The sequence below is a fragment of the Lynx canadensis genome, chromosome B1, assembly GCF_007474595.2.
Source record: "Lynx canadensis isolate LIC74 chromosome B1, mLynCan4.pri.v2, whole genome shotgun sequence".
Classification (NCBI taxonomy): domain Eukaryota; kingdom Metazoa; phylum Chordata; class Mammalia; order Carnivora; family Felidae; genus Lynx; species Lynx canadensis.
Window position 1 is genome coordinate 81075121 of NC_044306.2, and position 23003 is coordinate 81098123.

The window sequence follows — 23003 nt, forward strand, 5'->3', positions numbered from 1 at the left end:
AACAGCTCTGTCTAATTTACTGCGGTTGTGATCTAAGGATACCATATATTGGAGACCATATTCATGGTCTCAAACTCCATAATTCTGTAGAACACCAATTTATTTAAATAAGTGTATGCTTGGCAGGGGAAGGTCAGTAACACTTTAGGCTTGTGCGGTTAAACAGCAGACCAAGGCCTCACTTCCACCCTAGCCATAAAGGTCATTGAACATCTGGGTCTCTGGAAACATTTGGAGTCCAAACTTTGACCACTTCTGAAAGTCATGTCCTCAGAGTTATAGATCAGACCATCTTCATATGTGGGGATGGCCAATTCAATACTTTAGGATGTTTGATAAACATTCGTCTACACCCTTACCCATTCAATAGCATGTAAGCAACCCCTTAAGGAAGTGAAAGGCCACCAGTGCTGCTGTTATCTCAACTGAGTTGATATGACTTGATTTCTTGGGGATCCGGCCTCTGTTCAAGCAAATATTTATAAGGCATTGTGATAGTTAGACATATGCATACATGCACCCACCCACACACAAACAGATGTACACTCACATGCATGCACACTACGTTCTGTTTCTGAGCTCCCTATACGTCCCATTGATGTGACTGTCTTCTGTTACTTCCCATGTCAGTGGTTCTTAAATCCAATAGGCTTTAATTCCCACAGCACTGTATAAGAAACCTTGTTTTTCCAGGAGGAGAGGGGGAAACGGGAGGAGAGGTAGAATAATTTTTTTTAAGTTTATTTATTTATTTTAAGAGAGAGAGAGAGAGAGAGAGAGAGAGAGCAAGCAGGGGAGGGGCAGAGAGAAAGGGAGAAAGAGAATCCCAAGCAGGCACTGTCAGTGCAGAGCCCGATGGGGGGCTCGAACCCACAAACCGTAAGATCGTGACCTGAGTCATAACCAAGAGCCAGCCACTTAACCAACTGAGCCACCCATGTACCCCAAGGTAGAATAATTTTTAACAAGTATTTATAATACGAGCTTCATAAATAATCCCATGGCTACCTTTCAATGTATTATCCTCACTTTATATGAGAAAACTTAGGTTCAAAGAGGTTTTGTAATTGACTTGAGACTCTCTACAAGTAGTAAAGAACATCAGGTGCTTTCAGCCAGGCGCTGTGCCCCCTTGCACGTGCCTTTCCAAGTTGTGCTCACAAAGCATGCCTCCTAGGAGACACCTGTTATTTTAAGACCTATTATCACCATCAATGATTATCTCTGGAACACGTATATCTTAGGTAACATAGGAAAGACAAAAAAGAATAAGGCATAGTTATTGCGTTGAAGGAACTTAAAGCTTATTTGGGTAAACAAGAATAAGTTAGAACATGGGAGAGATTTAGAGGAAACCTCTAACTGCTAACACACATGGTTCAGACTACATGGAGCAAGAGTTCGTGTATGAGGCGGGCCCAGCATGGGAGAGACAGACTGAGTGGCAACTTTCAAAGCTACAGTCCTCATTAGTTGCCCTCGTCATTGGCCATCTGTGATAGAAAATTATTCCACTTTTAATCCCATCAATATAAACAGAAACAGTGAATACAGCCATTAGTGTCATGTACAATAGTCTGATTACATTTTGTAATATGTTCCCAAAGATGGGTTGTGTATTTGGCGGTCACACACGTGTGATGCGTAAAGTGACAAAACGTGAAGCACTTAAAGAGCAACTGTCCACTTGATTGCCCCAGTCGTTCACGTTGAGCCAGTCTTCCTACCTTGTGCCCAAGTGTTCCGAAAGCAGCTGAAGACAAATCTCTGAACCTGAGAGGAGCTCATCTTTGGGCTGTGTGTGGAAATCCCTCAGAAGTCGTTCTCACACAGAGAGGATTTTGTAAAGCAAAATCATCTGTGGGATCTCTTGTAAATGCTCATGCCAGCACTTCCCTCTCCCCTCTGATCTCGCTGAACCGTAATGGGCCAGGGGAGTGCCTGGCAAGCTATTTCCAAATGCTCTAGAGGTGACACTGATAAACCCCTCTCCCTTTCCAGGATCAGTGACCCAGAGAGGCCACTGCCACTGCTGGTCTGGGACTTCTCAGGCTTAACTGAAGGCAGGCAGGGACACCGGATGACCGCGGCACTGCCTTAGCCAGGCTTTCCCCTTGCCCCGTGGTTCCCTCTCCAACAGCAGCTGCCGCTGCCGGTGCTCCCCAAGCAGGTGGGGTCTGGCCAGATTGAAAGGGAACAGCTCCCTTAGGCCACTCCTGCCTTTTGGTCCCCCAGCTTAGGGCACTCTTCTGGGGGAACTTAGATGTTTACTCCACTTGAGGGACTATTTAGCAACAATGGGCTCTTTGGTTCCCTAACCAAATAGACTGACAAGACCAAATTCTGTGGCCAAATTAGGAGCAAAGTTTGTTCCCAGATGCCTCTGAGTATCTCTCTCTCCAGCCTTCCATGTCCTGATAGCCCATTTCCCCACAGCCAATTTGCAGTTCCTTTAGGCACGTTTCACTGAGCATCCTGTGTGGTTTGAGTAATCAGAATTTACAATTGTACACAGTTTCCGTCAGTGATTGGAAGGTAATCTTTTCATCTTATGTTTTAAATTAGCATATAATAAAAAGAAATGTTTTACATAATTTATCTTTAAAAAATTATTAAAAGCCTATTTTGTTCGTTACTTCTCAAAGAAAAATACCATGCATCTAGATATAAAAAGGCTCATTTCCTCTACTAAGTATATACTTTCCAGACAGTAACCCAATTTTAGTTTTATGCATGCAGCTGAATCACGATCAACAATCATGTTTTAATTTTGGTAAAAATCATGGCCATTTTTACGTTGAGCCCATCAGCTGGTATACATTTAAGTCCTTGATTTTGTGTAAGTCATCAATGTAGTTTGCAGGTTTCTCTGTGAGAGAAGGGGCAGCAGTTGAATGAAAGAAAGGCTAAACTATAGTTTCTGGGGAAAGATGGAAATCTCAAAGGATTTGGGGGACTGGGGCCTGGGGACACTTTCCCTTCTTCTGTTTGGATGTTTGTCTTTGTGATGGGAAGGACACTGGTATTTATGAGTGTGTCTGTGTAGAGGTACAAGAAAGTAGAACCACTAGTAAGTGAGCCCCCTTGCCCCCTCCCCAGGATTGGGTTCTGCGGGCCATGGCAGAGGGTGGAAATTGGGCAGGAAGTGAACAAACACCGCTCCCTATCCGAAGTGGCTTTGTCCCGCTTTTCTCACAGAAGAGATTTACCCTTCACCATTCTACAGTATAAACTGTAAATATCTGTTCTTATATTTTCCCTGAATGCAGTGCTAATGAAAGCAAAGACCAATCATCAGGGGTGAATTATTTAATACAATAATGTTTTAATAGCCGAGAAGAGACACAAATAGTAGAGACGCCAGTGGCTAATGGATTTCCCTGGTAGGAGATAAAAGGCTGATTACACAGCAGAGCAAGTGAAGACCTGGTGCATTAATGACAATTTACAGGTCAGCTCACTTACAGAAGTGATTGAAAACACACCATCTGTTTTCTAACTGTAGGTTGATAACTCTGATTTTACAGACGCTCAGCGTCTCCATCAAGAATTGTTACTCATTTGTCTCTCTGAGCCTTGTTTGGCCCCACAATATTTTACTGGCTGAACCCCCAGATTCTTTCCAAATCAGTTTCTAAATTGAATGGATTGATAACTGTCAACCCTGGTTCCATTCAGCCTTTCTCTGCCAGGTTATATAATGAAACCCTAATGCCCTAAGACAGCCATTGTATATACTGGATTAACTCTTTCTGATGCATTTACTCAGATACTATTTAGGTACCATCCTTGAGAGAGTTGAGAAAATAGTCACTCAAATAATCTCCTGTGTTCTGTAGTTCAGATCTGGAACCCCAGATGAGAAAGACTGTATCATCAATTACTGCTTCCCAAGTTTCTCCCACCTCTCTTTTTGTTTCTCCTTCTCCCTCTTCTTGCTTCTGCCTGCCTTCCAGTTCCCCATCTCCATGTAGGCACCACACACACACACACACACACACACACACACACACACACACACCCTCCCTGTCTTTCTCTCACAAGGGCAAGAAAGGGGGATCCCAGGTTTGGCTTCTACCCCTGCCCCCTTCCCCATTTCACTGCTCTGTATCTTCTGTAATAAATATGCAGCAGAGTGCAAGAATGACGTGTGAGGGCTGTGGAGCGACACTTCCAGGTTTAGGTCATGGCTCTGGCACTCTCTAGCTAGTGACCTTGTCTAAGTCCAACTGTTCTGTGCCACTGTTGGCTTATATGGAAACGGTGGTACTAGTAAGACCTACCTGAAGGAGTTGCTGTGAGAATTAAATTATTTGGCATACATTAAGCATTTAGAGCAGTGTCTGACACATAGAAAGTCTACAAGTAAAATTGCCATTATTGTAATTATAGGAGATTGTTGGGAGGCCAGGCAATGTGATCCTCTTCTTGAGACTGAATTAAGCAGGGCTTTGTAACTTGTAGTTGGATGGGTGGAAAGAAAAGAAAACATTGTCAGGCCTCTTTTGCTACCTATGTATTGTTGGTTAATTGAGTTCATTAATTGAACTCAAAATTGTTGGATACCTGCTATGTGCTAGATTAGTGGTTCTCAAAGGGTGAACCATAAGCTCAGCAGCACCAACTTCAGTGGAACCATATTGGAAATGCAAATTCTCAACATCCTCCCCAACCTTCTCTGAAGATGGGGCCAAGAAATCTGTGTTCTAAGAAGCCCTGCAGGTATATCTGATGGGCTAGAGTTTGGGAACCACTGCCCTAGATGTAAAACGTAGTCACTCTGCTGGGCTCTGGGAATATAAATATAAATGAGACCCTGTCCCTGACCTTCTGGAACATACAGTGTAGTGAGAGAAACAGATTTGTACACAAGAGCAAGACTAAGGATTCTGAGAGGAACAGTGCAAACGCAGAGCCACAAAAGAGGGGGCGGCCGAGTCTGTGTTTCAGGAGGAGGGTTTGGAAAGCATTCCTAAACAAGTGATACATGAATTAACCCTTAGAAAAGGACCGGAACTTTTCCAGTTGTGAGTGGGGAGGAAAGGTATTCTATGGCAAAGAGCGCATGAGCACTTGGTAGTGGGTAGACACGCACACACTCCTCAACTTTTAGAAAGCAGCTCCTGGAGCCACCTGGGTGGCCCAGTCAGTTGTGCGTCCAACTTCAGCTCAGGTCATGATCTCACAGTTTGTGAGTTCAAGCCCCTCGTAGGGCTCTATACTGACAACTCAGAGCCTGGATCCTGCTTTGGATATCGTGTCTCCCTCTCTCTCTGCCCCTTACCCACTCATGCTCTGTCTCGGTCTCAAAACTACACATTAAAAAAAAAATTTTTTTTTAAAAGCACCTCCTGGAGAGGAGGGGTTTTGTGTTGTGTTCGCTGTTGGATTCCCAATGCCTAGAACATGCTCCTGCCTCACAGGAGGCACCAGTAACTATTTGAATGATCAAACACAAAGGTCCTGAATTTTCACATGTTTAGTTTTCGCTGCAACATTTCTTCTCACCATGATATTAAAACAAATAAAACAAACCTAATCGTGAGTTCTCTGCTTCAAAGCATTATATCTCTAAAAGAAATTAGCCAGTGACCGGATTGTTCATTTAACACACTGTATATTAAAATACAGGTTGGCAGTGTGAGACTATCACCTTTAAATCTGCCAGGGTAGCTCAATGAAGCACAGAGCACTGGCCTGATACATCCTTATCTTGCACCTGCAACTCTATCCAAATGGACAAATTATTGATGCTTCTTATAAACACACTGGTCTTCACAATAGAAACCATGACAGGTTCCTCATTAAAATGTGAAGAACAGAATATCCCTCACACATATTTCCTTCTGCTTTAGTTAAAATCAACTCTGCATACAAAATGATGGGGTCTTGTGCTTTTCTGGTCATGCTCTCATATGTTACCTGATGCCAGATGCTCACTCTTCTTTCTTCTGTACTTCATAGCGTCAGAAACGTCCCCAAGAGCATCTCTGCATCTTCACATTGACCACCACGACAGGTCTGTTGCCGATTCAAAAGAAAGGACTTATGCCAAATTAGACCTCAGTACTGAGATCTCCTTCCTTTCAGAACCACTTCTAAGAGAGCCATCCTGCGGGATTTCCTCCCCAGCATCACTGCGTACCTAGTCTGGCTTCATGAACCCTGTTAGTTGCATCCCTGGCCAGCTTGCTCTGGCCTCTGATCTGACAAAGTGGGAAGCTCCTCTAACCTGTGTTCCCAACCAAGTAGACCAGAGATCATAGACCTTTCAGAGCACAAGGGGACTTTGGAGATCACCTTTTCTATTGCCTTCTAGGAACACAACCCTTCTAAACATTGAACATGTACATGGTCTATTATGTGATGGATGGAGAAATTAAAATACATAACAAATTTTAAAGCTAAATCTGACGTGAATTTTCCTTTACCTCTCTTATCTCCAAATGCAATCTTTTAGATAGAATTGGGATTAAAAATAACCCCCAAACTAACTTAATAAATGAAGTGATGTTTTAACTTTTCTCTTTTTGATCTCTGGGATTACTGCTCTCCAGCAACACTTTTTTGTTAAACAAGCAAGCCTTCCAGTGTAGGAGAACTATGATCACAGAGTAGATTTGGCTGAAGAGTTGCTTGAACGTGTTTGAGAAGCATAGCCAATTTCACATCATAAGGCAAGTATTAGAGGTGTTAATTACAAGTCATTTCTGCCTGGACCTCAGTTTTCACATCTTTAAAAAGAGAGAATGGGATTCCAAGTCTTTCAGGGGTAGGATTCTATTAAGTTTTAGGTCTTTCCCTCCAGAGCAGCATTAAGGAGCTAAGGAAGGGTGTGGAGGAGGGCTGAGGGCAGAGAACACGCAAAGCTCACTCTACTTCTTATACGCACACACACACCTCCTTCCTTCACATGGTTCTCATCATGTCTAGATGCCCTTTGTTTCTAGGTGCATATTAGAATTAATTGTGTTACCAGTGATAAATAAGCAGTGGAAAAAATAATACCAGGTGATTGTATAACATCACTGATAATAAGAGGTTTTTAAAATATACTTAAGTTTTGTGTTTTTGTAACTTTAGAAAAAATACGGATATGGTTTTGAATGAGTGTGGCACTTTTTAGCACCTTATATTTACAGATTACTTCATCTTGTTAGTCGTGCACCGCTTTAGTATCTGCAAACTTATTATCTCTGCCAGGTATTGGGTCAATAAGCACTGGGTTTACAGAGGGAATATAGCTTGATATGGATATTCATTAAGACATTTTAAAGACACATTAAATAACAGTAGAGTTGAGATAGAAAGGGGAACAGAAGAGCACCTGGGTGGCTCAGTTGGTTGAGCATCCAGCTCTTGATTTTGGCTCAGGTCATGATCTCACAGTCATGAGATTGAGCCCCATGTCAGGCTCAGAGCTGGGTGCATGGAGCCTGCTTAAGATTCTCTCTCTCCCTCTGCCCCACCCCCCATGCTTGAGTGAGAGTTCTCTCTCTCTCCCTCTCTCTCTCCCTCTTTCTCTCTTTCTCAAGAAGGGAGGAAGGAGGAAGGAAGGAAGGAAGGAAGGAAGGAAGGAAGGAAGGAAGGAAGGAAGGAAGGAAGGGAGGGAGGGAGGGGAACAGGGATATGTGAGATTATCTACCCATGAGATTCCAGGCAAGAATTGACAGGTTTTACTTGAAGGTTATCACCCTGAATCCTACTGCCTCTCTCCAAATATTGTGAACCTTATGGATAGAGCATTGAGCTGGATGCTTTTGAACTTGAAAACTTTGTTCTTTAAATTTTATCTTTCTATTCATCCAGTGCCTCAGTTTCTCTATAAAATATATAGTTTTAAATTTTCAATTCTTACCCCAGGAGCATCTTTAGAGTTAATATTTGTGGAAAGAAGGGTATATTTGTTAAATACCTTGCACTTCAAAGACATAGTTGTTCTAAAATAGGGTGGAATTACTGGCTTTTAATACTTTGGCTTCTCATAAAAAGAGACCTCTAACATCCATGTAGCATTTAACACACCAGGAATTCCAGGTGTTCTTCGCCAGTTTCACTTTTTCTGTTTGTCTTTCTTCATTTCTTTAGTTTATATTGGTTCTGGAGGAAAAGGTTAGAGACTACAGTTTTTGTGGGTTAAACTCACAGCCAGTGGTCAGTGCTGAAGCTAGTATTAAGTGAATGCAGGCCATTGGTGGGCAGAACATACATTCTTGGCATATTGAGTGCATATAGATTGGAGCCAAGGATGGGGACAGAATTTCATAAAATCCACCATGGTGTAGATAAGATTTTGGTAAGCTAGTTCATGCAGGAATTAGAAATCAGTGAAAACACTGACCCCACATCATTTCATCTGAGCTAATGACTTCATTTATCTAAATATTTCATTTGTTTCATTTGTTTTATTCTATGCCCTCATTCATTACTACCTCAAAGTCTTTCACAAAAATTATCTTTTAAAAGGTATTTCCAAGTTTAATTAAACATAGGAAATATAAAAATTGAGGTTTGGTCTGCAGGGGAAGGGTAAAAGTTCCAAGTTCCAGGGACATTACTTGATGGCTTGAAAGAACCTGGCTGCAAAAGGGCCTCATAAAAGAGATAAACATCTATTGAACAGGCTATTGTTTGTCCATAGGGGTTTGAAAGCCAGAAGGAGGTTTCAAAAGCCATTACAAAGTTAATAGGAAGCTTGCAATTCTTGGTGGTTGAGACTAACAGTGAGTATAGGACTGTGTTTACAGATAAACACTACCTATGCTACGGACAGTAAAATCTTTATGAAGCCCAGAGTGCCATCATTAGTAAGGACGAACCAAAAAATGAGGAGGGAGGCAAAAAGAGAGATACACTGAAACTTTATGTTGAAAAATAATTTATGTTCCAAGAATTCCCGTTTCCTAGATTTTGTGTAAGAGTAAATTTTAAAGGTATAGGAGATTCATTGGCTCTGTTTTGAAGTAGAAAAGTTAGAAACTATTTCATTTGCATACATAGAAATGTGATCTTGATAAGAGAATAATGAGACACAGTATGTTTGTCTTAGGGATCTACAGACAAGTGAAATAGAAAGCATACAAACTGTGGATTATAGGTGAAATACGCCATGATTATGGACAGTATGAACAAAGAATGACTTTACTAATCAGCAATGTATTTAATAATAAGCAATTCAAGTTAATTGCAAAAACATAGTTACCATTTTCCCTCAATGGTAGTTTCCCAATAAAAATTATGTATTAAATTACTCAGTCTATTGTGTGCTAAATTCAGAAAATTAAAAGTAACTTCACTTGCTGTTTGTATGTAGCTACCCAATTTTTGGTGGCTGTGAGAGAATTCACTTACTGTGCCATTTAATTAACAGCAATATTTGGTAACCACTTCAAAGTAATTCTAACTCCTCTTATATTCTTGTTTTGCAGCTTGGCTCATCCTCTTCTGTGCCTTTTACATCTATATTTTCTCAGCTTTTTATGACTGTTGTGGTTCCTCTCATTATTGGACAGGTAAGATCTCCCTCCAGTTTCATCTATTCTTTTTTTGTGTGTGAATCAAATTGTGATTTCTCATGTAATGTCAGGACAACTGAGGCAAAAGATAGCCAGAGGAAGAGACAGTTAAAAGAAAATATAAGACCGTGAAACACAAGGTTTCATCAATCACAATATACCCATATTTTTATTTCTTTATTTAATATCAATCTGCTTTGCAGAGAGCTTTATATAGGGATGCCTGCACAGAATCTTGATTGTTTTAATTTATTATCTCTGCTTTGTAACTATATAGCTCGCTAAAAAATACTTAGCAAATCATTTCCTTATTCTCCTTCTGATAAAGTCTCAGCACTTATGACTATTGTTGGGGAAAAAGCATCTGGCTGGCTGGCTTCTTCACGGCTCTCTTCAATAGCAGTGATCATACTTGTGATCATGTAATTAATAAAATAAACATTTAATTCTATTAGCTCTTAAAATTAGATCTTAGAAAATTTCATTTCCTTTGTCATTCTTATTGAATTAGACTAATGGGAGAAATCCTTATATTTAACCTCTTATAGCAAGTTAATAATAAGCACATAATTGAATTATAACATGCAAATTTAAAAACACTGTAATGGAGCACAGAATTGTACTACTAAAATGAGTGAATCTCAGTGAATCTCAGGAAAACACTGTATGTTAAAAGTACAAATGTTGGTTTAAGAGCAACTAGACTCTAGTTCTTGGTTCTACTTTTTATTTGCTGTGTGACCTTGGGCAGGTCACTTAATCTCCTTAGCTCCAGGTTCATAATTTATCAAATTATATAATGATAGTACCTATCTCAAGGAGTTGTTGTGAGGATTAAATTAAAAGTGGATGCATAGAAAGTTTTCACCATAGAGCCTGGCATCGTCATTTTCAAATTCCCTGTCAATACTAAACAAGAAGCAACTCCTTGAAATATTAACCGTAAATAATTAACTATAAATAATTTGAAATATTAACTATAAATAATGTGTTACACGTACAGACATGTAATATTTACACACTGTCTTAGCTAGGTTCTCTGGGAAACTGTGTGAGACACAGGTTTCCATGCAGGAAGTTGGCTGGGGGAATACCCTTGGGGTGAACACCTTTGGGAAAGTAAGAAAAGTAGGACGGGGAGGAGGTGCAGGATGATGTAGTTCCAGCAAAGGCCTCTAGCTGCTCTGATCCCTCAGAGTCATCCTGTCTTAAGACAAGAGTGCCCAGTCTTTATACTCTTGCACTGACTAGGCATTAGGTACTTTCTTCCCTCCACTCCCCGTGAGAGGTATAACCTTGAGAGAGTCTGCTGTCTTAGCAGCAATTCCCAAAGAGGCACTCAACTGAGATCTTTGGGACAACCAACATGCCCTGCAGATATGGGAATAAACACTTCAATCAAACGTACAGCATCCACTACATGCCCCCATTTTTTTTTTTTTTAACTTTCATGCTATACTTAGAAAATGGACTAAGTTTAGGGTTAAAGGGAAAGACTTAAAAGTAGTCGAAGAATACCATTTAATTAAATATAGAATGAAGGGTGCCTGGGTAGCTTAGTTGGTTAAGCATACAACTCTTGATTTTGGCTGAGGTCATGATCCCAGGGTCGTGGGATTGAGTCCTGCTACAGGCTTCACACTGAGCATGGAGCCTGCTTAAGATTCTCTTTCTCTCTCCCTCTGCTCCCTCCCCTGCTTGTGTGCTCTATCTCTCTCTCAAAAAATTAAAAAATATATATATATATATATGTGTGTGTGTGTATATATATATATATATATATATATATATATATATATATATAATGATACTTGGAAAACTACTTCTCCTACAGTGCTGCTCACATCACAGGTATTCTGGATAAATATTATGTCCCCTGCCTAGCCCATTGTGGGGCTCAAACCCACGAACCATGAGACCATGACCTGAGCCAAAATCAAGAGTTGGCCGCTAAACTGACTGAGCCACCCAGGCTCCCCTCCCTGGTTGCTCTTTATTGTAGCACCTTGATTCCTTTCTTGACCTTTGCCACAATATATGCTTGTCTTTTGTTTGCTTGTTAACTGTTTGTCTCCTGCATTAGACTATAAGCTTCCTCAGTACAGGAGCCATATTTGTTTTGTTTACCATTACATACACAGACCATAGGCACCCAATAAATAAGTGTGGAATGGGTGAGCAAGAGAATGAATAGGTGAGAGTTTTGTGATCAGTAAGGGAAATGCTGTCTTATAGAAGCATAACAGAACCCACCTGCCCTTCTCAGCTCTAGAGAGTTCAAGCTGTGGATACTGTTAGTTTAAACCCATACTTGTTTTCTCGGTTCTGAAAATAATTTCATATAACCTGAGGATCATACATTCTTTTCTTAGTGGATCTTGGAAATATCTCTGTTAATAAATGTTTGGCTTAAAACATATGGACCAAAAAACCCTTTGTCTATCTTCTAGTACCACAGTCCTTTAATGGCTTTTTTCAAAGAGGAAAACATTTACATATACCTGCCCACCTCTTGTATTCTAGTCTTAGGAATTAACAGTCACACCCCCAGTCTCCAGCTTTAGAAGCCACCTTGCCTCCTCTTTTTCTGTACATCCTCACTCCCTTACATCCAGGCAGTCACTAAACGTCTCCGTTTCTGCCTCAGAAATCATTCAGTCTGGCCTCTGGGACCTCATTCACACTGCCGGAGAGGATGCCACCACTTTGTCATCTCTTGTCTAAATTATTGCACTTTCAGAGTGTCTCTCTGCCCTAAGTCTCTTCTGATTCCCAGCCAGTGTCTTCACTGCCTCCAGGATAGCCCTAAAAAACAAATCAGATTATCTTGTTCTTCTCCTTAAAAACGCCCATTCCTTGTGTGACTCACAAAACCCTTCACAGTCTGGCCCCACCCTGCTTCCTCAGTGTCACCTCCCACCATCCCCTTCATGATGGCACGTCCCGTGCCAGGCCGCATGTGCTCCACTCTCTCACCTGCTCATGCCCCTTCACTGCTCTCTGCTTTTCAAAGGCTTATGGTTCCCATCTTTTCCACCAGCAAACTGCTATTCATCCCATAAGACTCAGTACATAGACGCCTTCTGGTGTGCAGTCAACCTGCTCCAACTCCCCTGATCTAGACTAAATGCCAGTTCTCCCATTGTACTTGATTCATAAATTCATCAGGAGAGATTATAATTGACCTGTGAGCTTCCTAGAAGCAGAGACTCTATTAGTATATTCAATAGCACACTCAATAGTACGGTGTGAGCTGTATAAAAAGACTGGCCGAAAAAAACTTTGAACTTACCTTCATGAAACCCCCGGGCAGCTATTTTACCTAGATCTCCAGCTCTACTGGAGAAAAACACATAATTGGTCTCCTCTTGTTTCAGATTTATGACCCCAAACTTAAAATGTCACTTAACACTTCCTAGAAATCCTACTCTGCTTCTTTACAAGATTATGTCACCCTATCTTCTATTTCCAGGTCTCTTTTACTTCCCCTAATACTCTTCCACTTGCCCATTTCACTTGGGTTTCACTGACCTTTTGCTTCTGTTTCTCAAACATGCCAACTTTGATCCTGCCTTAGAAGCTTTGCACCGACTGTTCCTTCTGCTCGGAATACCTCACCTTTCACCTCCTCAGAAAGACCTTTCCTTACCCCTCCTCCAGTGGCTGCCTGGTCACAGCAGTCACTCTCATATCATCCTACTTAGTAGGGATCATTGTCTCCCTCTTGTTGATTTGTTTGTTGTTTTTGCTTTCTATTTATCTTCTTAAATAGAATATAAGCTCTATGATACTGGGGACATTTTCTGCTTCTTTATCTCTGTATTTGTTTGCAATCAGTTGATTCACCTGAACTTTGTGATGTGATCTTTGAGGATCTTAGAAAGGCTCATATATACTTCTTCAGAGGAAGTAGCTGAGGCAAGGTGGTCTCATTTCTCAATTATAACTAGAGACGCCACATTAAGAAAGTAAATATTTCTATTTAAATGAGATTTTTATCATTTTAAAATTAGTCTTTTTTAATCTAAAGTTTAAAATGAGATTTTTATCATTACCTTTTAAATAAACAATGGAAAGAAGAGGGAGAAGAAAAAGACCAGGAAGGGTGAGTTGAAAATATTTTCCTTCAACTTTTAGTGATGATAAAACTTTATCATTTAATTTTTTACTTTTTATATTTCTGAGAGTTAATTTAATTTTATTTTGTGTGTGTGTGTGTTTTCTCCATACAATACTTCTTTTTGGTTGAAATCATTATTGACTGACTGCAATGTGTCTAGAAATAAATACAATGGTGTTATTGTATATTTCTTTTTTCTTTATAAACCCTTCGATACATCTAAATCCTTGTGACAAATACTTATTTCATGCATTATATTGAGAGAGTTACGAATAAATGTTAATGAAACAGAATACCCACCGCCTTTGAAAAATACTTTTCAAAACAGCACCCTAAACCCCATTTTTTTTTCTGTAAACTTTTGAGGTTGGCTTTTCATAGTCTTCGGCTAAAGCTGAAGATAATGTTATTAATGCTAGTAAAACTTTGTACTTAAAAAATTATATTAGATATGAACTATTTTCATTACTTCACTTGAATGGCTTTGAGAGAAAAGAAGCTGTTACATTATGCAGTGGGATATACTGGTAAACAGTGTTGTGATAGAAAAAACATCAGCAAACTGGGACTTGGAAATAAGAACAGCCATTATTCACCATGTACAGGCCCTGTTTCTGAGACATTTGTTTATTTAATGACTTAATCCTCCCTGTGACTACTACTATATGAGGCACAGGAAAGTTAAGGAATTTGCCCAAGATTATAAAGAAGCTCCAAAGTCTGTACCTTTAACCATTATGCTGTTGTTTCCTGAGGAGGCAGAGTTGATATTCTTGCGCATATCCCCCTCGCTGACCTTTTAACATTATATGCAAGTTGTTTGGGCTCTCTGTGCCTTTGTTTCGGACTGTAAACTGAGCAGGATAATATCTGCACAACTTCTCCCGTGAGACAGAAATTAAATAATACTTAAGTAGATGATGGGTGTTTACTGTTCCCATGTATTTTTATTGTTTATGCTTTTTAAGAAAGTATACAGATATTATTCTTAATCTACTCAATATTTAATGAAAATATTTTTAAAGAAAAGTGTTACATAAATTGGATTCGATTTTGTATACCTACCTCTACATTTCAACAGACTATTAAAGAAAACACAAAACACTTTATGAAAATATATGGATTCAGTGGAATCGAGGATAAAAATTGAAGAAACAACCTAAAGTCACCTTGAAGCAAAATAAATCTTTAAAATTCAGACTTAATATGAAAAATTATCCGTCATATATCCCCACTCAAAAATCAATTTGTAAGTATAAAGACAGAGTAGAAGGAAAAGAGCATGAAAATACCCTGGAAAAAATTGGAGAAAACTAAAATGATGAATATTACACTTCTCTGTTATCTCAGTATATTAGCATTCTTCACCTAAGACATATCTTCTCAGGTTTCCAGCTTGGAGGTCATAAAGTAATTGATATGTGGCTTCGCTTATTAGAAGTACTGGGGGTCAGATCTGAGTTTCCCTTTAACCCTTCCTGGTGTTTAATTTAAAATAAAATTAGTCAGTCAGAGAAAGACAAAAATCATATGACTTCATTCATATGAGGACTTTAAGAGACAAAACAGATGAACATAAGGGAAGGGAAACAAAAATAATATAAAAACAGGGAGGGGGGACAAAACAGAAGAGACTCATAAATATGGAGAACAAACTGAGGGTTACTGGAGGGGTTGTGGGAGTGGGGGATGGGCTAAATGGGTAAGGGGCACTAAAGAATCTACTCCTGAAATCATTGTTGCACTACATATGCTAACTAATTTGGATGTAAATTTTAAACAATAAAAATCAAATCAAATCAAAATGAAGAAAGTGAGACAATAAATAGCTCCTTGGGGAAGATGTTTTTCCTTCCCTCTCCATAGGGAAAAGCAAGTCAATGAGGATTTGTCAACTAATGTTGAATGTCTGAGTTTCTTTGAGCTGTGTAGAAGGTACAGATGAATTAGAATAAATTCTGAAGAAAAGCTACACCTGGCCACCTTAGGAAGATGCCTTTTCCCACCTCATCCTGACTTTCCCCACTCCCCCCTCTTCTGAGTCATCTCTGTCAGGTTGGGTTGCTATCTCTAGCAAAGGCTTGTTTCCTATAAGGTTATTAACTGTTTCTACAAGGCAAAGAAATTTGGAGAATTTTAAAATGACATGGATTCTTGACAAATGGAGGGTGATTCTGTCAAAAGTGTAAATGGCTGAATGAAGAGAAGAGGAGCTTTCTCGAAGTTAATATCCAAAGCATATCTTTAAGGCATATCAACACTACTTCACCCAGTAGTTTATGAAAGGTTTTAACCCTTTTCTTGCTACATGGTACAAAAGCAGCTGCTTTGTGAACTTAATTTTAGAAGAAGATAGAAAATCTCTTTGGAGCCTGGCAGGATATAATATGGTTTACTTAGGAAACACAGACAAATACCACTATAAGACTAAAAACAGTAAAAGACAATCTGTTTTCCCCTAGGGTTATTGTTTCACTTGTGGGTCTGTCTAATTTCCAACTTTCTACTTGTTTTCTGTATCGAGATTAAGTAACTAGCGTTAGCACATTGATGTGTTTAAAAGAAAGATATTTTGGCTTAGGAGGATGCAGGACTTAGGGGTCCATGTTTCTTGACATATTGAAAGAGTCCCACTATACTATGAGACTGTAAGTACTTCGTATTGAAGAAAGACATAATAGGGGCACCTGGGTGGCTCAGACGGTTGAGCATCCTACTCTTGATTTTTGCTCAGGTCATGATCTCACGATTCCTGGGTTCAGGCCCCACGTTGGGCTCTGTGCTGACAGTGTGAAACCTGCTTGGGATTCTCTTTCTCTCCCTGTCTCTCTCTCTGCTTCCCCCCACCATCCCGCCCCTGCTTGGGTGTGCATTCTCTCTCTCAAAATAAATCAATGAACTTAAAAAAAAAACTTGAAGAAAGATGTAATTAGGTTGACTAAGCCAAATTGCAGCTTATAAAGTCGATTGATTAGAGATTTGTCTTCTTGGTTTTTAAAATGGCTTTGACTTCAAAGTTATACCTCATTCATATTTATCTTTTTATTTTGTCAGAGAGGTCAGTGGTGGTGGAAGGAGACACTTCTACTTTGGGAATTGGGATCATACATTCTATAACTATTGCAGAGAGGACCTTTGTATCTTTAAACACTGTATACGCAAACAAGATTGGAGGACAGCATCAGTTTCAATAGCTCTGTGTAATTTCCATTTATTTTATTTCCTAAAGGAGTTGAGTTGTAAAAAACTTGAGCAACTACTAGATTTATGCTACCAAACACAACAGATTATAAAATGACCTTTTAGATGAAATCTCTGTAGTCTTCTAATAAGCAACCACCTACATGGGGACATATCTCAACATGGGGCCATCTGGGGAGCTCAAGCACTATTTTCCAAAATTTGTGTTCTAATGCATCAGTCATAACACTCTGTGACAAAACTGCTCCTACTTCTGTATACCTTACTACATTTTTTTAAAAGTAGTCTCTATGCCCAATATGGGGTTTGAACTCACAACCCCCAAATCAAGAGACACATGTTCTACCAACTGAGCCGGTCAGGCATCCCTATACTGTACTACATGTTAACTTCATAGAAAGAAATGAACACCAGATCAATCACTGTGGTTTGGGATCACATCTACAAAAAGAAATAAACATAATTTTTTAAAATAAATCCAGCTGTTATTTTAATTAAAGATCTGTTTTTTAAAATATTTAACCACGATTTATCTACATACATATAAAAGACTTTCTCTTTCATTCCCACCCCACCCAACCATCGAGGTTTTGTACCTGTACTTGATTCCAACTGGTCTCCCTTTATTAATACTGGTATTTCACTTACAGAGTCCTTGAGAATGGATGAAGTTGATCTAATAGCCATTTGTCAAAAGGTTCTCTTGAGAGTAGTTTACTCTGTTCTTGAGTATCCGTGAAGGTATGCTCCATTGCGAATTAAACCTTTTTAGCCACAGAGTAGAAGATGACAGAACCCCATCAGCATTGTCAGGAGAAGTTCCCTGACCTCATTATTGCTAATGGATCATGGTAATTCAGCCTGTTGTGAAATCTCATGTTCAATTATGCAGGATAACGAGTGACTCGAAACTTAATATGTCTCAACTATAGTCCTTCTTACAGGGTTTGTTCAGCTTTTTTCAAAAGTGTATGATTTTAAATAGAGTGGTTCACTTTTATACCCAGGCAAATGTTATCCAGTTTCATATCCAGGCAATATTCAGCCTGTCCTGATTTTAAATCTCTGATTTGATTTTTAAGTAAGAGAGGATTGCTGTGTAACTTTTGTAGGAAACTTAGGACAGGTTTATTCATTTTTAAGTGTTAGTTCTGGAATTCTAAAAGCATGCAAATGGCATTTGTCTTTGGATTCACAAAAACTCTAGATATTCGGAGTTTGAATTATTTAAACTCCCACAACACATGCACTTTTGCTTTTCAAGCATGAGTTATAATTTAATTAAAAACTTCTGGTGCATTGCTTGCATTTTAAATATTCATATGTTCCATGGATCACTTTCGATTATCTACTGTCTTGAAATTCTTGAAGATGTCAGATTTTTAAGATTCCCAAAGTTGCACTTGGAATTGTCTGTTGAGGCCAAGGGGACTGTGATAATTACACACATCCATTAGGATCAGCAGAGGAGATAAACTTTGGGGAGGCTTAATGGGCATGTCTCAGTGACAGCTAGCAAAGAGCATTTGGCATGATTAAGGATGGATTTGAATGCAGTTGAAAATACACTCTCATTATGGACACCAGTGGTAGTCGCACTACAAATGTTAAATCCCCCAGAAGAAGGGTGATGTGGCAGGGAAGCTTTGAAATCCACTGTGGCCATCATCCAAATTACTCTCTTTCCTTTATGTCTTTCTGCTGTCAGAATCACTTTGTGATGCCCAGTTCAACTCTCTACGTCTTCGAAAAGAGGCAACCTGTTGATCTCTATGTTTCAGATCGTCCGAAGGTACATCAAGGATTGGCTCGAAAGAAAGAAGCCGCCTTTTGGTGCTGTCAGCAGCTGCGTGCTCCTCACGATCATCTACACAACCTTCTGTGACACATTCTCTAACCCAAATATTGACCTGGATAAATTCAGCCTTCTTCTCGTACTGTTCATAAGTAAGTTGGGAGCCGGAATATCCCTGCCAACCCCTCATTCTCCTCAGAAGCAGAGTGTAGTGATCTGTGTTAATTTGATTAGCAAGGAATACTGAGCTTCGTATTATATATGCTCAGCGGCTTTATCATAGGTATCTGTTCTTTAACAAGACATCAGTTATATATTTATGATTATGATTTAATGCCCTTTGTTTTTTGTGTCTGATTTAGAGTAGTTGATGCCAGATGAAAGAAGCCACAATATCTGTCAAATTCAAATGTTAGATGGAGCACTCTTGTGCCAATTTATTTTACTATAACTTTAAGCTAATCTTGCCCTTCATTGTGGGTTACAAGTAGGATGTATAATATCTGATCCTATTATTTTCTAAGTATAATAATTGGCTGTATCAGTTAAAATGTGAATATTATAGCATCTTTTCTATTCAAATATATACCCAAGGTAATATCATGTCATTTTCAGAAGCAGCAGACTATGAAACGCAAGTAACTGCCAGGATCAAAAATCAACCTTTTGTTCCGTTTATCCTGTAATACCAAAGACAACTTTTGTAATTATAATACCTAAGAATCTTTTGTCATTAAGATCAATACAAGTTATTCCAAAATATATATCATACACTACTGCAGCTATGCCGTTTCCTATAAATACTCGTAGCAAAAACCAGCACTTTCTAAATTGAACAAATTAAATCAGCATGTCTTAAAGAGGGTTTCAGATTTGCAGAGTAGTAGACATCATAATTTCTATCTGTGGATACGTTCCTTCAGGAAGAGCAGGTTGAGTCCCACTAACCTAAATGATTCTATCAGTTTAGCAATGTATGTTTGTCTTTCTAGTTGAGCTTCCATAAGTTTCAGATAAAACTAAGCAGACGAGTAAATAAGCTACAGATATTTTTATAGCCCTAATTTAGATTCAATCTTTTTTGTTTTTTTTCTTCTTCAGTATTTTCTATTCAGCTGAGTTTTATGCTTTTAACCTTCCTCTTTTCAACAAGGTAAGTGATACAATATCTCTGGTGGTTGTTGGTTTTCTAAGTGACAAATCGTGCTATTTACTTGGCTTCTATGCCGCTCTGCTGTTCTGGCTTTTCTCCTACCTCCTGGACATTCCGGCTTGCTCCTGCCACCCTCAGGTTGTAGACCTTCCCGAAGAGCTTGTCGGTAGCCCTTGTATCATCTATTCACGTCACGTGCTTAGGCAGCCTCCTCCATTCTGCTGGCTCGAGCTGTCAGCCTCCTGATGATGGTTTTCAAGGCAGGACCTCCCATTTGGATGTTTTTCCTCAGTTCCAGCACTATTTATCACTCACCATTTAGATATTTTCACCTGTCTTAACAAGACCTCAGTGTCAAGCTATTCTAAATGGAATGAATTTTTCCCCCCAGTACTTCCTCTTTCTCTCTCATTTGTTAATTTTTAATGGGATCACCATCCACAGAGTCTCTCAGACTGGAATCTTTTGCATCCTTATATTTTAAATGTCTTGATCCTACCTGCGTAATATTGTTTGTGCTCCTAGAGCCACTTCCCTAATTCAGGCTCTTGTTGCCTCTTTTCTCCCTAGACTATTGCAGTGGATGTCTTATAGGTATCTTCATTTCTAAAGTGAACTTGTCTTATGCATCTCGTACTGTTTCTAGTAACTCAGAGTTCTGAGGATAGCTCTTATCGGAGATCTTTGATGATTCCAGTGCCTATAGAATGAAGTTCATTTTGGGGAGCTAAGTGAACCACTACCAACATTCATGCTGTATAAGCTTCAGGTTGTGGTAAAATCTTTGCTGTTTCTTAGAGGAACCTCAAGCATTCTCATTTCTGTCCCTTGCTTAGGCTATCCTCATTAAATTGGTCTCTGTGTCCTGGCCCATCTTTCTTGTTCTTAAAGGCTCACCTCTAATGTAGCTTCTTACACTAGTATTGTATATTCAACAGACATTACTTAAGCCCTCGGTATGAGAAAGTTACCATAGTGAATACCACAAAGAAGAGATGATTCTGATCTTGCATGAGTTTGCAGACTAGATATACGTACTCTTAGTGGATGGACAGTGAGCCATCCTGAAGTCACTTCAAGAAGGCACTTCCAAAGAGAGTGGTGGAGGAAGGCTTCATGGAAGAGATGGGATTTGACATGAGTTATAAAGAATGGCTAAGTGTTGGGGCGCCTGGGTGGCGCAGTCGGTTAAGCGTCCGACTTCAGCCAGGTCACGATCTCGCGGTCTGTGAGTTCGAGCCCCGCGTCGGGCTCTGGGCTGATGGCTCAGAGCCTGGAGCCTGTTTCTGATTCTGTGTCTCCCTCTCTCTCTGTCCCTCCCCCGTTCATGCTCTGTCTCTCTCTGTCCCGAAAATACATAAATGTTGAAAAAAAAAAAAATTTAAAAAAAAAAAAAAGAATGGCTAAGTGTTCAGCAAACCAAGATGCAGAGAGGGGGTTCCTGGTGGGGAAAAAAACAATAATGCAAATGTGGACACACACACACACACACACACACACACACACACACACGGTGGGCAATGGGAGTAGAAAAAGACTGAAAAATAGGAGCACTTGGGTGGCTCAGTCAGTTAAGTGTCCAACTCTTGATTTCAGCTCAGGTCATGATCTCACAGTTTGTGGGATTGAGCCCCTTGTTAGGCTCTGCACTGACAATGTGCAGCCTGCTTGGGGCTCTCTCCCTCTCTCTCTGCCCCTATCCTGCTCGCACTTTCTCTCTCTCTCTCTCTCTCTCAAAATAAGTAAATAAACTAAAAAAAAAAAAAAAAAAAGATTAAGTAATAATAGTAACTAGAGGGTCAGACTTAGGCCAGACTGCCAGGTGATGGCAGTAAGTTGCCATGAGGAAAAGGGTTGTCTTTGAGGCCTGAAACAGTGTCAGAGCCGTGGAGGGTTCAGGCTTCACATTAGGCACTTGGCTCTTACAGCACTTGGTACAGCACGAGGCTGGCTGATTGTAAACAGTCAATAAAAATTTATTGATTGGTGTAATTTGAACCATTTTCCCTAGCTTGTGGTTGTGATTTATAAAGTAAGAGTAAAGCCTGGAGCCATTAAGGCACCGAGAAAATGGGACTTAATTGGGTAAGTCTAGGAGTAGGAGCTGTTTTAAAGTTCTTTTGTAAATGATTTGTTATGTCATCCTAGAAAAGATGTTTGCCTTTCCCCAGCTGTTTGTTTCCTGATCCTTGTGGCAGAAGTAATAATCAGATGCACTTATTCATTCTATCCCATCAGACTGGGGAGGATGCATATATCCTGTCAGTGACTGAAAACATCTTGCAAAGCACAGAGTAGCCACTACAGGAATTGCTGAAGGAGGAGTGGGGCTGGGAATGGTGTGACAAGTGGTTGAATTAAAACTGAGAATTTTCAGTATGGAGGAGACTGGATTTTCATAAGGCCTTGGGGTTTTAAGACCCTTTCTTTCTGCCTTCAATGAAGTTCTGTTGCATTTTGAAACTGCCTGACCCACTGTCAGAATGCACATTCTTTGATAAACAGCAGAATAGGGAGTGGCTATAATCCTGCTCCTCAGTAAAATGATTATATACCCCCAAAGCATTCCATTAGAATTTGGGGCATTTTCAATTGAACAAAATTTAGAAGATGGTTTTTACTTTTTTTTTTCCCCTTCACTATAGGAGACTTCATTGTGCCTAAGGATTTTATTGGAGGAATGAAAGATACCAATGGTTATTGAGCCCTGCTCTGTGCCAGGCACTGTGCTAGGGACAATGCATATGTTTTTTCATGTAAGTCTGACAGCAAAGACTATGATACTATACATTTTTATTGATATTTTGCTGATGAGGCCCCATACATAAGAGTAGTTTAGTTTAATAACTTGCCTAAAATCAGATTTTAGTAGTTTTTTTCTTCCTTTTTCAAAGTTTATTTATTTTGATAGGGAGAGAGCACAAGCGGAGGAAGGGCAGAGAGAGGGAAAGAGAGAGAATCCCAAGCAGGCTCCGCACTGTCAGCACAGAGTGTGACGCGGGGCTCGATCTCAAAAACCATGAGATCATGACCTGAGCCAAGATCAAGAGTCAGATGCTTAACCAACTGAGCCACCCAGGCGCTCCAAGATTTTAGTAGTTTAATAAAAGATGGCAAATAGTACATGTAGAATTGAAATCTATTGCCATTGGACATTTGTCCATACTTTTTCCACTGCACTAAACTACTTAAGTTACTTTTAAAATTCATAACTGCTTG

At 39.6% G+C, this 23003-nt stretch overlaps 1 protein-coding gene across 1 annotated transcript in view; it reads left to right on the top strand.

Annotated features, from left to right (window-relative positions):
• SLC10A7 (solute carrier family 10 member 7) overlaps positions 1-23003 on the top strand; it is a 257064-nt gene that overhangs the window by 195753 nt on the left and 38308 nt on the right. Inside the window, exons 7-9 of the mRNA XM_030312964.2 lie at positions 9429-9512; positions 18618-18783; positions 19733-19784. Of these exons, the coding sequence (XP_030168824.1) occupies positions 9429-9512; positions 18618-18783; positions 19733-19784 (302 nt within the window). The remainder of the gene's footprint in view (positions 1-9428; positions 9513-18617; positions 18784-19732; positions 19785-23003) is intronic.